We start from the raw sequence: 15,916 nt of genomic DNA, 5'->3' as shown, positions 1-15,916 counted from the left end.
TTTTTTTTACTACAAACACATCTCTCTTTCTTCATCTCCTTCACATGAGAAGTGTGGGAATTTGTTTTTACATAGGATGGCTTGTAAGCAAGATTGTTTGTGATTTCAGTTCAGCTTACATAAAGTTACAAGGATTTCTAGTAAGATCAAAAGTGTTTGCTGAAAATTAACCTTAAAAATCCTTCTCTCTATTTCTCTCTGTCTCTTTGTATTTGCTGTACACATAGAAAAAAAGAACTACAAGTGCATTGTTATCACACTTTTGTCTATTTGTGATATTTTATACTAAAATATACTGATATCTATGATGAGCAGGGGCAGACTGACAACTCATGGGGCCCCCGGGCAATAGGGGATCATGGGGCCCCTGTGTACTTACCCAAACTCAAAAAAGCCTATGAAAAAGGTACCAGGGGCATCTCATGGGGCCCCCTACAGACCCTGGGCCCTCGGGCAGTGCCCAAGTTTCCAAATGGTCAGTCCGCCCCTGATGACGAGTCTCTCACTCCGTCTCCCCATATCACTTTATTATCTATTCTACCATGCAAAATCAAATCTCAAAAAGCGAGCCTTTTAAGATATTTTCTTTTATCAGCACGTCAACTCATCTCCAGACTCTGGAAATCCACAACTAGCCCTCCCTTATCCCAATGGGTGAACATAATAAATGACACTATTTTGATGGAGAAATGCAGGCTGGTGAAACAGATTCCTGGAAAAAGTTCCATTCTTTATGGTACATTTGGTTGCACTATTCTGCTTCTGAGAAACTATAACATAGACTTCATCCATAGACTATATCTTTTGTTCTACCATAACCAGTCAAAGGGTAATTTTTGACAGTAGGACACCTGACACTTTTCCAGTTCTGTTATTTCTTTTTCTTTCTTATTTTTCCTGTGCATTTCTTACTTTCCTCTTCTTTACTGAACAACCTTTCTATTGTTCTTTGTCAATATTAGATGCCACCTACCACTCCTGTATCCTTCATGAGGTGGCTATACGCAAATATCCACGTTTCATCTTGTACTTTGTAATATTGGAGTTGTCAATTTAACATATTTTTGCAGCTGTTGTCATATTGTATTCACAATTCTTTTTGTGAACTATTTTTCATATTATCTTGGAAATCTTTGATAATAATAAAAATATATTCAACATAAAAATACAAGCAGGATATTTATTAAAAGTACACCAAATAAGAGGCTTTGAAAATCAATGTGAACAATATTTAGGTAGACACACATAGTCCATAAAACAAAAATGCTGAGCTACCCCTCAAGAATATATTTAAAAAATATATATTTTTAAAAATATATATTTTTTAAATATATTCTTCAGATTTTTTGTAACATATAAAAAAGTAATTTTAACATATATTTGTAACTGCATTCCAAAAATGTAGATTTGTATTTTTAAAGACATACAGTATATTTGAATGTATATTTAAAAAATATTTTTTGTATATTTTGTAATAAAAACGCATTTCAACATGCAGTATGTATGTATATGTATGTGTGTGTATATATATATATATATATATATATATATATATATAATTTTTTTATTTTTTTTTAAATATATTGAGTATGGCCAAAATTGTAGTATTTCAAATATATGTCAATATATTTGGGAAGAATATTTTTAGGATATATTTCAAATATATTTTTCTTCCATGTGGGGATCTCCCTGCAAGTGAGCAAGGTGGAAGCACCTACAATGTGCAGGGAGGTAATAGGAAAGAAGAGGGGTGAAAGTGAGATGTGGATTAGCATGCAGAGGTAAGCAGCTATGGAAGAAGGCTAAACTCCTTTCATGCATTTACTAGGCTGCCGTTAACACTGAATTTCAGGTATGCATATTTTCACCTAGTTAGTTTGATCCAGCTTGGACCAATGTGAGTATATATGTGCCATATCAGTGGGATCCTTGTTTCAGCTTGAAATCACTGTAGTAGGCTTTCTGAACACAGGAGGTTGCTTGTTCATGCCCTTCAGAGAAGCCTTTGAATTTTCTCACTGAATGCAAAGTGTTATCTGATTAGATGAGATGGAGATCAGGACATCACCTCCCCATCTCTCCACCTCTTGCAATCAGAGAACGCTTTGGATTCATTGTAAAATGTAAAGCATTCTGTGAGAGGCATCCATAGAAGCAGGCAACTACCTGTGTTGGAAATGCAGCAGGACAGCCACTCAGCACGGGACCTAGAAGTTAATGGAGATCACTGTAGTAGCAGTTAGCAGTAGCCTACTTCAGTGATTTCCAGGTTCCAGGGGGACCCCACAGATATGGTATATGCATAATAACATTGGTCCAAGCTGATCCAATGTAACAATGTAGAAATATCAATACTTGGAATTCATCTTAAATTGCTTTGCTTGCGATAAACCTGTTGTTAGCAGAAGTGAATAGCTGAATATCTATCTTCATACACAGCTGAATGAGTCACGCATAGCTGAACAGTCTGGTTCAGATAGTCCCCAAGGAAGCAGCTCCTGCTCTGAAAAACCTTTGTCATTGGTTGATCCTGTATTGAATCTTCATTAATAAAATGTTATAGTATCCAAAGAAAACTTTAACTTATAGTGAAAAAAATCTCTTCAAATCAACTTTTGTATTGCAAATATCTCAGTTAACTTTATTGCCGATTCTTTTGGTTAGAACTTGAGCTTGCCCTGTAAGTGCTTGTGTTGAATTGTTTCTGATTGAAAGCCAAGTGAGAGGATCTGTCCTTCAATAATAACATAATCAGAACAGATGTTCTTATAAGAAACATAGCATTCCCAACATTTTGTTAAAGAACATTTTACAGGATGCTATATTTCTTACAAAGCACTGCCTTTACTCGATCTCAAGCTTTGTGAATACTCCCGAGAGAGGCAGTGAGTAAAGTACAGGAGGATAAGGATCCTGAGAAATCCTGTTATATCAATTACTTTAAAAATGGACATTTCCTTTAAAAGCACAATTTCACTTGTCCCTACATATTTGATTAGATGATAGTGGTGATATTTATTATTGCACATTACAGTAAATTGGCATCGGAACAGGTTTCCCAGTTGGAAGATTTTCCCCTACCCCTTCCTGTAACACAGTATTTTTGGATTTCCCATCACCTTCTGTACCAGAGACAATGGTCATAGAACAAATAGTGAGGCTGGATCACCCCAATGGGAAGACATACAGCAATATACTCCTGGCAGGAGTTCTAACCCTTTTACATACTATCCAAAACAAAAGTGGTGTGTTTCCAAAAACTTTAGCCCTGATACACACCTGAACATTTTGAAGCATCAAAGCTCCAAAATGATCACCAGCCATAATCCCATGCTTCAAAATTGTGCTTGTTCACATATGAGCACTCAGACACTTGTAGCTCAATACTTGAAGCTTAACCCCTTGATGCCGACCGTATGCAAATATGTTGCCTCTCGGTGGCTGGGCCTTGACGCCGAGCGGCCACATATTTGGGTACCATTTGAAAACACATACGTGTTGAGAGCGCGCAGCCTACATGCTCCCAGCACATATGTCGCTGTCTCACGGAAAGGTCCTGTTGGATAAACCCCAAAACATAAGGGGTTTCAGTATCTTTGACTACTGAAGCCAAATTTAAAAAAATTAAGATATTTATTATACACGCACGCAGTAGAGCAGCAAGCAATACAGAGTATAGTTTTAAAAAAATGTCTGCTCTGACTCACTAGGGCCTTCTAATGCAATTTATATGCTCTAGAGTGGGTGGTACCTAGCTATCTAATCTTTCTTTGAAGTGCCATCTGTGTCTTTGGTGAAACTCATTGAGGTGCGAGTAGTTGTCCACATGTACTTGTTACTTCCACTCGCTCTTTGGGTTAACAGGTCTTCAAAGGCTGTTGAAACAATCTTTCAACTGAAGGGGAGGGCAACTGGTCTGAGATTGATGTGGAACTGGTTTTCTCATACAGAAAGAGGAAATACATGATATTAGGCCATCTGCTTCATTGCCAATGTATTTCATATTAATAATGTCTTTTATTTATACCTAAAATGGCTGTTCCATTTGCCCCTTTAGTCCCGTTCTCCCCTTGCGATCGGGACCGTTTCCGATCATGTGACCACCATGACAGCGAATCACAGCGATCATGACCCTAAAACCCGTCCCGCCTCCCGGCATCTGAAACCCCTTAAAGGGCCGGGAGGCACCGGACTGAAGAGGTTAAAAAGGTACACGAGCAACTTTTGAAGCAGAATATGGTGTTTTGGCATATAGAATTTAATGGGAGTGCCTGAAAAATGCCTGAAAATTAGCATTTTTCAATCCTAAACAACCATCTCCCACTCCTAGTAACTAGCTACATTCGCTAAAACAAAAATGCTTGTCTGCATGTGCCTGAAAAAAATATGTGAAACATACACAGAAAAAAATATTCAAAAACAATATGTACTGTATGTACTTCAGCTCAGGCATGAATACAATCCTAATGAATTAGTGTCCTCAGACAAGCATGCAGACCTTAGATGCTGTCTTCACTGGCTGCATGCTTGTTGGTTCATTGATGCAAAAATAAGGATGAGAGCTCTGGAGCATCCACCTTCAAAAACAATTTATACTGGTATTATAGTTCACTATAAGTAAAAATCGCAGAGCTAAAATAGATTGTACAACCTCCAGTTCTCTTCTTTTCTGCTTGTTCATGTAATTTCCACACATATATCAAAAACCAGCACCAGACATCTGTTTAAAATTTAATACAGGAAGGTATGAAATAAACATACTTTTGTTGGTTTGTTATAAATGTACTTGCTCAGCCACAAAAATATACAGACTTTTCTTAGAGATTTAATTGGAATTCTTACTCGCTTTGCTTTGTGGCTGATGATAGTATATTACATATTATATTTAGACTGGCCTCCAGAGAGTGGTTACAAAGAAGGTCCAACTGGAACAACACTGTAGTAGTTTGCTGACATGGATTTAGTGTCGTCTTCCTTGGTCCTAGCATTGCCAGCTGTTCCGGGCCACTGCAGTTCACCACATTTTGCTTCCACTTCCTCTATGAATGAACCCAGTGATTTACCGAGCCTACTTATAAGTAATTCTCTTTCTGAGAAATGGCTCCTGTCCTCTAAATATAGCCATCGTTCTCTAGCTGCCAGGCTACATGCTTGTTCCAGGGGAGATGTAACTACCTCTCTACCAGATAGCTATACACATGTGGTAGACCTAAATGTATAAAACCCATAGAAGGCTGTTATAGTACATCTTAAAGATACCTTCCCTGGCTGTCAAGTTGATCTAATAGCTTCAGTATCAGTCAAACACTAGGAATCTGCATACTTCCTCTGGGTCAGCATTATAGGTATTGAAGCCAGAGACATTCAAGCAACCAGCATTTTCAGAAGATGGTCAGTAAGAGCAGCCAACATACATTCTCAGTATAGGTTTTGTGTCAGTTGGCTTTATCCCATTGCATATGGTGTTGTTGAATGGTGCGTTCTCCCACATTCCCACTGACAAAAGCCCGAATAACAACAATAAGCCACACTAACTACAGGGGTATTCCAACCAAGAAGTAAAAACTATGCTGATGTGAGAATGTCCCAGTCTATTCTAAAGGACCACTAATTTTAAAGTAAGACTGTGTTGGCATTCTTATATGACCTTCTGAAATGTCTGTGTAATAGGGACTATGTTAGCATTCTCATATGACCTTCTGGACTTTCCATATAATAATGACTGTGCTGGCATTCTCGTATTAACGTCTGGGCCTTCCATATATGCAGGGCTGTGTTGGAATTCTCACATGACCTTCCCAACATTCCATATATTAAAGTGTTACTAAACACACAACAGTAAAATCAGTCTGTATAGTCAGTAGAACATGCTTGTTATACTCACTGTGGAACCTAAGGGGTTAATCCTCCACATTGCGTAAAAAGGATGTTTGATCCTGTCTCCTTTGATCCTTCCCTTCTTCCACTGTCCCCAATATATCTCCTCATAGAACAGAGGTTCGGGGACAAGCTGCACATGCACAGTTTGGTGTGTATTGCTAGAGAGTTTTTTTTCTTGGGAGGTTGCATCAACACAGTGATCAGCACAGGTCCAATTAGCACTGTCCAGACAGAGGGTCAGTGGTCCTGCAGCCTCATAGGAGAGAATGAAAACTCCTCCTACAGGATTTAACCAGTGCTCAGCTGGACACTGATAAAAGTAACAAGACCTGCTCTAACTTCTGATGAGAAAAGGTATTAAGCAGTTTATATTTACTAAAATAATTGCATTTCCATGTTCTGTGTACTGTGGGAGACCAGATATAGTGAATGCAGGGTCCTCAGTTTAGTAACACTTTAAAAACTGTGTGAAAATTCTTGTTACAAATTCTGTATATAGCCTTGCAGAACAGACAGTACACAGTCCACATGTGCTTTTCTGCTTCACTACAGCAAGGAAACAAGAAAGTTTATTTAAAGAAAAGACATACAGTATATCATAGATGCACCTACAAATGTATAAACACTGCCATCTACTGGTTGAAGAATATATCTCTATTGAATACTGATGTGGTTGTTGCACAAAATACATGACCACTGTATTACAACAAGTCTCATATGGCCTTCTGGACTTCGCATAGAGATTCAAACAAGTTAATCAATAATATCATAAATACATGGTATGTGTATAGTATGTGGTTCTCCGTGTGCTCAAAACTTCCTGCTCTGGCTGTGTAAAAGGCTATATGTTTTTTATTGTCTAGTTATGCAATAATTGAATTAATTCCCTAGTGCCTTCTTTCTACTGGGCTAGCTTATGTATTGCCCCTATCATATCCTGGAATCTATTGATTTTATTCCCCTTAACCCCTGTAATCTAGGAAGCTAAAATATTTAATGGCTACTTACCTTTCCCCAATTCAGGGCTTTCCTGTTTTTTTTCTATAGTGTCCAATGACTGTGGCAGTGTCCTTCTAAAGAACAATACATGCTCCCAGCCTACTGGAACAGGATGTGATGTGTAGCTTCCTACAATAGAAAAGACTGACAGACAGTAGTATTCAGGGACACACTAATTCTTTTGTAAATAAAATTACATTTAAAAAGGCAACATCCATGCTATGTGGTCACCCATGTGCATGGACAGAATGCTGATCCCTTTTTTTGCACCTATCTTGTATTCCTGAGTTTCTGTATGATTTGTATTTATCAGTTTGTGTATAATAAGAACAGTTCCTATTTAGCACTTTGATAAGTGAATCATCGTTATCTTATTGCAGTTGCAACAATTGAATTTAATTCTATTTACTGGTGCCATATGTGTCAATATGCTACTTAATTATTGTATTGTATTTTCAGAATCCTAGATGAAAACCCCATTGTAAAAGTTAGCCAAGAGCTCTTCACTGGGTTAGAGTCATTGTTTTTCTTGTGAGTAAACCAAAATGCTTGACAGCTATATATATAATGTTCTCTAATAATTATGTGTTTATGTTATAGGAGTGCATATTCAGTATCCATATATATGTATACATATCCATGTCTATTTAGTTCCATGAAATGCGGTAGGAGAAATGCTGTTGTACTGTGTTCCCGCTTAATTGGTGCTTTATTTAAGACAGACAAGTCCAAAGTCAATCAACAAAAACAATAGTATTTTTATGCTTGAATCTTAGTTGACCACACACATGCAGGTTGGGCATTTCGTAGCAGTTAGTCACCAAAAGTCATGGAAGTAGCTCTAAATGGGCCTACAATAATGCCAAGCACTTGCCAATAGGGTCCTTTTACCAAAGGGGGTTCTCAAATGACACTTGGTTGACTTTCTAGAAATGCATAAGAATTTTTTATGTTGCATATAATAAACATATTTCCTGGTATTTATAAAGATAATAGGGAAGATTTAGTAAAACTGGTGCACTCAGAATCTGGTGCAGCTGTGCATGGTAGCTAATCAGCTTCTAATTTCAGCTTATTCAAATAAACTTTGATAAAAAACATGGAAGCTGGTTGGTTTCTATGCAGAGCTGCACCAGATTTTGCACCATGCAGATTTAGTAAATAATCCCCAATGTGTCTGCCAACAAGAGTAATATTGCAGGTCACACTGCAGTGAGAACACATGAGGGCAGCACAGTAGCTAAACGGTGTAAAAATGTGGTGCTGCGCTATTAACTGACTTCATCACGTTTATCCACTGAAGATTTATGAATGTGGTTATATGGATAGTGTGAGGCACTGTTTGGCGTCACATAATTTTATGTTTATTTAGAACCCCCATTTGGGGTCACGTATAACCTCATTATTTATAGGCACTATAGCCTATTTTTTCTGTTCAGTTATCCCCGGTAGGGGGGTCACATATTTGTTTATTTAGTGATTGTTAGTTGTTCACAGGCGATTAGCCTGATTCCTCTTCTCTTTTTTTCACATTTACCACAATTTGTGGTTTCACGGATTCACTTTGTTTCATATCCCTGATTGGGATCACTGTTATTTACCTATACACCAGTTGGTCTTGGATATGTAGGTTATACATGCGTTTATGTCACTCTATTGCATCTATTTACTGGTGTTTTATTCATTATCATGGCACATATTGTGTGTATGTATATATATTAATTTCTATTTTTCCATTTATTTTCTCTGTGTGGCTTATTCTAGCCCAATTAGGGGAGGTAATGCTGTTGTTGTTTCTTTTGTTAATTTTGGGGTTTATTTATTTCACTTATGCTGTTTATTCAGTCGCACAGATACTTAGTTATTGATTTATAGGGGGGTGTATTGTTCACTATTTTATTCATATTGTTCACTTTTTTATTCACATTGTGATCATTATATAGTGCATTTAATAGCGCAGCACCACATTTTTACACTTTGGATTGACCATTTTGGTATATGGTAAGGTGTTAGAAGCTTTATTCACAGGTCCACCTAAGCGCAGGAGGAATTTTATTATTGTCTTACAGTAGCTAAATGGTTAGCACTTCGAACTGGCTGTGCTAAGGTCAATGGTTCAAATCTCAACTACGGTACCACCTGCCTGCAGTTTGAATGTTCTCCCTGTGCCTGTATGGGTTTCCTCCGGATACTCCAGTTTCCCCCCCATACCCCAAAGACACGCTGGTAGGTGAATTGGCTCCTGTCTAAATTGGCCCTAGTATGTATGAATGTAAGCTAAGGATCTTCAATTGTACACCCCTTGAGGGTTAGGGACTTATGTGAACGATACAATATATATGTAAAGCGCTGCGTAAATTGACACCGCTATATAAGTACCTATAATACATAAATAATATTGTGAAAGTGTATGTCCAAATTCCACATCAGATATCAGTGGATCTTTTTTAGAGTAAAACACTCAGTACATTTATGTAAATAGAGTATAAACCATATATGTGTGAAAAACACCTTTATACCTTGCTAATGACAACATCTCCCTGTATTGCAGCTTCTCCAATGCGCTTTGAAGGAATGCTAATGCCCTTTCACACTTTGACAGCTAGCAGCCTACCCTATGCAATGCTGCTAGCTGTCAAACCTGGCTTTTACTGACAGCTCGGTTCCGGAAGATTGAGAACTACTTTGCTATGTGATCTCATGCAGGCTGGAGGAGCCATTCAGGAAAAAAATTGCTTTTAGCCTGTAGATGGCTTTTCTGTCTGAAGATGGCAATGTGCCCCTTTTTAATATCACAGTTGTTGGATTACAAAATTAAAAGTAATAATACATTAAATTTAACCTCCCTAGCAGTCTGATTATGTCCATATTTCTGTGCTCAAAGCGGTACATTTTTTTGCATTTTTTTTAATTGTAGGCCTGTAATTTTTAGGAATAACTCACTGAAATATGTCCGAACAAGAGTCTAGTAAACATCCCAGGTAGGATAAAACTTGAAACATGAAATCATAAATTATAATTTAATGAATAATCATAAAAATAATAATATAATAATAAATTTAATTCAATAATATAATCAAACCAAAAGCACTGAAATTTGAAATATAGCGCCAAGTTCGCACATCACTGAGCAAAGTTGCAAAATTGTTTTCAGTGTCTGATGACGAATTTCCCCACAAATCATTATCACTCAATTCTGCAAGTGGTTCTGATTTACTATCGCTGTTCTCTAGCTGGTCTAAAATCGCTTTTGACCTAAAGGGACGCTTTTTGGACACCATGGACGTTTCTCAGTTTCCAGGCAGAAAGAACAGTAAAAATGCAGGCAGGGCACAGGACAAAGCACTAGGGACAAAATGTATGTGAAATGGTTTGATACAGTAATGTTTTACTATGTGATTTTAGTGAATGTCACTTTTTGTCATTTTCAAATTTCCCGTCGTTCCGTCCCCCGTACGTCCCAACGCTCACAGGGGAAGGAACACAGATGACAGATGCCGGCATCCGCCGGATTACATTGCCGGGGACACTGCAGGAGGGACATCGCGGGAGCGCAGGACAAGGTAAGTGATCGAGGAATTGTGGAGCAGCGCCGCATGGTAGGCCTGAGTGTAGCTCGGGATTACCCCTTGTGGTACTGAAACTTTACCCCGAGCTAGACTCGGGAATACCGCCAGGGAGGCTAAAGGGATTTTTTCACATGGCTGTACAATACAGCGTATGGCTGTACAGAGTAAAATGTGTCTTTTGCTGTTATGTTCTCATTGCCACAACTGCACCATAATTTTGCTCATTAACACGAATTACAGAATGTGTTCTGTGCAGTTATATGCATGTAATTGCTGGCACTTGCGTTTGCACCCATATGGCTGTATTTTCAAAATGAAACATTTTTCATTTTACAGACTACATCCATATGCAAGTATGAGCTTTAACCCCTTCACGCCTAAGGGTAAAACAAATCTAAATGCCTAAGCACAATTCTGCAACGTTGACATATGATAGTAAAACCGTACATATCGTCACAACTACTTTGTACATCCAGGTGGATTATACCTTGTTTTTTTCAGGACAAATTGGGCTTTCATTTGGTGGTAAATGGTAATGGATAGCTCCTAATTTTTTTTTTATTATTAAAGGAAAACTGGGTAAAAAAATAGTAAAAAAAATAATTTTTTTTTATTTAACTGTGTGTTTCTTGTTACGACCATAACCTACCACCAAAGAACAACCCAAAATACATTCTCCAGTTCTTGACGATCGCAGCGATACTATATATGTGTATGTTATTTGTTGTTTGTACCCGTAGTACAGTCCAGAAACAATAGTGCGCATTTTGTTTTTGTCTTTTTTTTTATTTATTTTTTTACATAAAACACACTGTCACTGACATTGACATTAACACTAACTGACACTGATACCAATTTTTTTTAAATCCTGACCTTTGACCCTGACCTTTGCCCTTGACCCTGACCTTTGACTCTGACCTTGACCCAAACACTAACCCTGGTACTGAACTAGATCAAACCTTGTTCTAGGTATTTTTCTTTATTTTTTATTTTATTTTTTAATATTTATTTATCTTTTTTTTTTTTTACAAACTTTTTTTATCTCTCTGTCAGGAGTTCGAGAGATACAATGTATCTCTCTTCTCCATTCATAGAGAGAGAGAAAACAAGGGGGCTGGGCTGCACAGTGATTGATCACTGTGATAGCCAATCAGAGGCTATCACAGTGATCACGTGACCCGGAATCGGGAGTCCCGGGTCCCGATCGTTAGAACGGGACCCGGGGCTCTCAGTGACACCGAGCGGCGCGCTCCGAGCACACAGACAGGTACGCAAATATGCGGCCCCACGGAAAAAAGCCCAGGTCCGTGAGGCCGCATATTTGTGTTACGTCGGCGTCAAGGGGTTAAGCAGATGTACACAGCATATTTTGTAATGCATTTCAAATTAATCATAGGGTTTTTGTAAAGAGATGCATACTGACACTGCTAAATTTGGCCTGGCCACCTAGGCTTCAATAACCCAGAGACTCGAAAGGGTTAAACAAAAGGACCAATCTAACATTTGGTGTTATTTTCTATCCCAGTGTACAAAAATGTTAATTGTATTTATGATGATTTAGTTGTCTTTTTTTTTTCCTTTACCCTCCCCATATTTCCCTCAGCTCTATTAAGGAATCTTAAAGGGATTCTAAAGGTTTATTGTTTTTTTTTAAGTAACAAACCTGTTATTTTTACCTGCTCTATGCAATGGTTTTGCACAGAGTAGCCCTGATCCTCCTCTTCTTGGGTCCCCTGCTGGCACTCCTGGCTCCTCTCCCCCAGCCGAGTGCCCACATAGCAAGTGCTGGCTCCTGAGCCTCCTCTGTGTGCCTATGAGACACTGATGTGTGTGCCTATGAGACACACAGAGCATGGCTTGGCCCCTCCCCAGCACTCCCTCCGCATTGACAGTGATTGACAGCAGCAGGAGCCAATATCTCCAGCTGCTATCACTAAGCCAATGACAAGTGGGAGAACTAAGAAAGCCTCGGATCTTGTGCACATCACTTGGGCTTAAGTGAGTATAAGGAGACTGGGGGAGGGGGGAAGGGCTGCATTCAGGTTTTTTAACCTTCCTCCTTTACAACAAGTTTAAAGATGTGCTTGTTAGGCACTGAATGCAAGTTTGTTCACATGTGCCATGTTTTTTTTAAATGTACACAGACAGTGGTACAAACAAGTGTATATATTTTAGCCTAGTTTTTTTTTTTTAACAAAAGAAAAAAAAGATCTTTGGGCAGCCAGACCAAAGTAAAAAAATGTACAGACTCTGGATTTTTTTTTTTTGCCCTATGTGGCCACATATAGGTATATTTAGCAGAAGAACTGATGGGTGGAGGGGTACAGAGTTTACTGAAAGGGCTCATATGGCTCTACACTGTGGTTTCACTGGGCTACATATTGCTGTTATGGCCAGAATGGAACCTTGAGCTCTTCGGTTTAGCAGCACTGCTAAACCCACTGCTGTTTTTTAGACAAGGTAATGCGATTGCAGCTTTGTTTTGAAACAGCACCTGGAAGTCGAGTGATTACCTGATTCCACACTCTAAGGCAGGGGTGCTCAACCTTTTGAAGTGGGCCACTTAAGTGATTGGTAACCAGTCGTGGGCCACAATAAAATGCAATGGTTCTGAATTTTGAATTTTTTATTTTAAATAGCAAAATGAACAATTTCCTCCTGCAGACGCTAAATGCCAACGGGAGGGAGAGGAGGAGAAGCCAGCGGCTGCAGAAGGAAAATGGAGAGGATCAGGTCCTGTATATGCTGCCCCTCCTGTCCAAGTTTAAAAAGAGTGTGACAGGGAGGCCGTATGGGCCTCACGGAGCATGGAGTAGGGTCGCCATTGCGACCCCTGACAGTACACTAGTGGTTGGGGAGGTATGGTAAAAACATGTCTCAACTATGGGGTTTAACCACCCTCCAGGCCACAAATGTAGATGAGCTCTACCTGTCCTGAGCCCCCTATAAGTCTGCTTTCACACTGATGTGCTGCGGTTTACCCGCGCTCTGCACTTGTGGATTTTCTGCAGGTTAGCTGTGCTTTGCCACTGACTTCTATCATATCTTGTGGATGTAGTGCACTTTCTGAAAGAGCACCAAACCCACAGGATATAATAGAAGTGCACTTTCCTGGTTTGAGGTGGAGGGCCACATCAGAGGGCTCCCAGGGTGACAGGTTGAGCACCCTTGCTCTAAGGTAAACCCTTTTCCTGCATGATGGTAGGCAAGTAGCTCAAGCAGAGTAGTATCGGTCTCCCTACTTTGTCAAAGGTTCATTGTCTGTCATAGAACAGCAAAAGAAATTAGAGCATTTGAGCAACATTAAAAGGGTTAAAGGAATGGAGTAGGACACATTGCGGGTAACATAGCAGACAAGCATCTCCTCACAATGTTTTTTCTATCCGTATAGTTCATGCTTTTTGAAATAACAACTTGCTTGTTTTATATAGGTCAATGATAAAGAACTCACTGGAAGCTCTTCCGCAAAAGCTATGTGCCCAGATGCCATACATTAATTGGATGTAAGTTATTTGACAATTAAACATTAGGGTAGCAGAACAAATCACTTTGGACAGGTCTTACTTACTACCTAGTTTTGTATAAACTTCACTTTACCAATCATGTAGTGCAACTGATAGAAAGTTTACCTCTTGAAATAACATTCAGCTATGCCTATGGGTCAACTCCTGACCCAAGCATTGATGAAGTCATTTTAGTTTATTTATCACCCCAATAAAGGTATATGTGGCCAAATTCAAATTTTAAATTTTTTTTTTTGAGATTTTGATATTGAACAGAAAACTTTTCAAACGGTGCATTTAACAGACCAAATTGAGCAAATAAGAGAAGTTAGGGTTTACGTATACTTTAAAACCACATCAGCTTGCTGCAGATGTGAGAAAAGATTAACTGGAACTCATTGGCACTGTTCAAGATAGTTTGGCAGTCATGGATCATCCACTGCTATTCCCTTGGTCTGCGTCACAGCCTAAAAATATGATTACATATGATTAATACTTGTCTATTTTGTTGTTTGCTTCTTGTTTTTTAGCATTGATGAATGTGCACAGTAACACATGCAATATAACTATCATTGGCAAATACATAGCATCAATAAAAATATAGTGCCAGAAGTTATTGATATCAAATATTGTGTTGCTAAATGTTCCTGTCTACAACCAATACTCCAGATTTAATAAGACAATTGCAAACATAGGGAAATGAAGGAAAGTTCAGCCACCCATTGAGTTTATTTGCACATTGTTTCTCTGCAACGTTTGCATAATCCGGAACTTTGCCTTGGTCCCAGAACTTTGAATCTGAAAAGCTGATACATTTAATGATGTGTATGCACATGTATATTTAATTAACCAATTTTATAAAATAATTTAATGATTTTGTTTTGGTAGAGATTTTGAAGGAAATAATATCGGAGGACTGAGTAATTCCAGTTTTGTAACCTGTGATGAGCTCACTGTTCTGTAAGTTTTTTTTATTCATATGTATTGTTTTATTTTTCCATTTTGCTGCAAACCTCTGATCCCTAGGCTGTAAAATCTGCTGCTCTTGGATCCCATATCTGCTAGTTATGTGTCTAAATGCCTAGGCACTTTGTCATATGATCTAAGGTACTAAGAATATACTCTATCTATGTACAAATTGGTGGGTAATTAGGCCAAGTTGTGCAGAATATGTTTTAAAGCTTTCTGCTACTATTTATGGCTTGTAGTGGTATACTCTTGATGGGAAGTCTATTTTTAACGTGTCTTGTCAACTTGTCTCTATTCGTGATTGGAATTGTAACAAGAAAAGAAACTTAAGCTTTTGACATGATCATTGTCTAATAATGAAACTAGAAACTAGCTAACGGCTTTTAAACAAATTGTGACTCATAAACAGCCTTGTTGAAGCAAGGGTGGCTTGTGTAATACCTTGTGTAAGGTCTTACCAAAAAGGTAAGGAAGATGTTAAAATGGCAAAAAGGGTGTGGCCCTTCCACTTGAGCAGTATCAGGTGCCACTGGCTCTTGCTGCTGTCAATCAAATGCAGTGAAGAGGAAGTGAGGGTGAGGCTAAGTCCACTCTGTGTGTGTATGGAGTACCGGCTACCGACTTGGTAGACACACAGTTCGGGAGCGAGCACGCAGTGTCCCTTAGGAAATGGATTGCTATGGGGACACACAATGAAGAGAAGGAGCCAGGATCGCTGGCAAGGGACCCAAGAAGAGAAAGTTCAGGGTCGCTCTGTGAAATACCATTTCACAGAGCAGGTCAGTATAACATGTTTGTTATTTTAATTGAAAAAAAAATTTGCCTTTAATAAAATTTAAAGTTAAAACTGAACTCCAGACAGATGTCAAAGATGCAAATTAATGCAACTCTGTGTTCATGAATACATCATTAAATGTATAAAACACAAAACCTCTGCACTGTTTTAACACCAAACACTAAATATAAAATACCAAATGTCATCAAAAAAGGCAGCTC

General features: G+C 38.5%; 1 protein-coding gene across 1 annotated transcript in view; it reads left to right on the top strand.

The window, feature by feature from the left end:
- The window catches only part of RXFP2 (relaxin family peptide receptor 2), a 367,668-nt gene that overhangs the window by 293,547 nt on the left and 58,205 nt on the right, over nucleotides 1–15,916 (top strand). Inside the window, exons 8-10 of the mRNA XM_089690886.1 lie at nucleotides 7,339–7,410; nucleotides 13,880–13,951; nucleotides 14,840–14,911. Coding sequence (XP_089547012.1) covers nucleotides 7,339–7,410; nucleotides 13,880–13,951; nucleotides 14,840–14,911 — 216 coding nt within the window. The remainder of the gene's footprint in view (nucleotides 1–7,338; nucleotides 7,411–13,879; nucleotides 13,952–14,839; nucleotides 14,912–15,916) is intronic.

This window comes from Staurois parvus, unplaced genomic scaffold (assembly GCF_062004578.1).
Source record: "Staurois parvus isolate SC_StPar_1 unplaced genomic scaffold, SC_StPar_1.0 ptg000544l, whole genome shotgun sequence".
Classification (NCBI taxonomy): domain Eukaryota; kingdom Metazoa; phylum Chordata; class Amphibia; order Anura; family Ranidae; genus Staurois; species Staurois parvus.
This window is presented reverse-complemented; position numbering and strand designations above follow the sequence as displayed.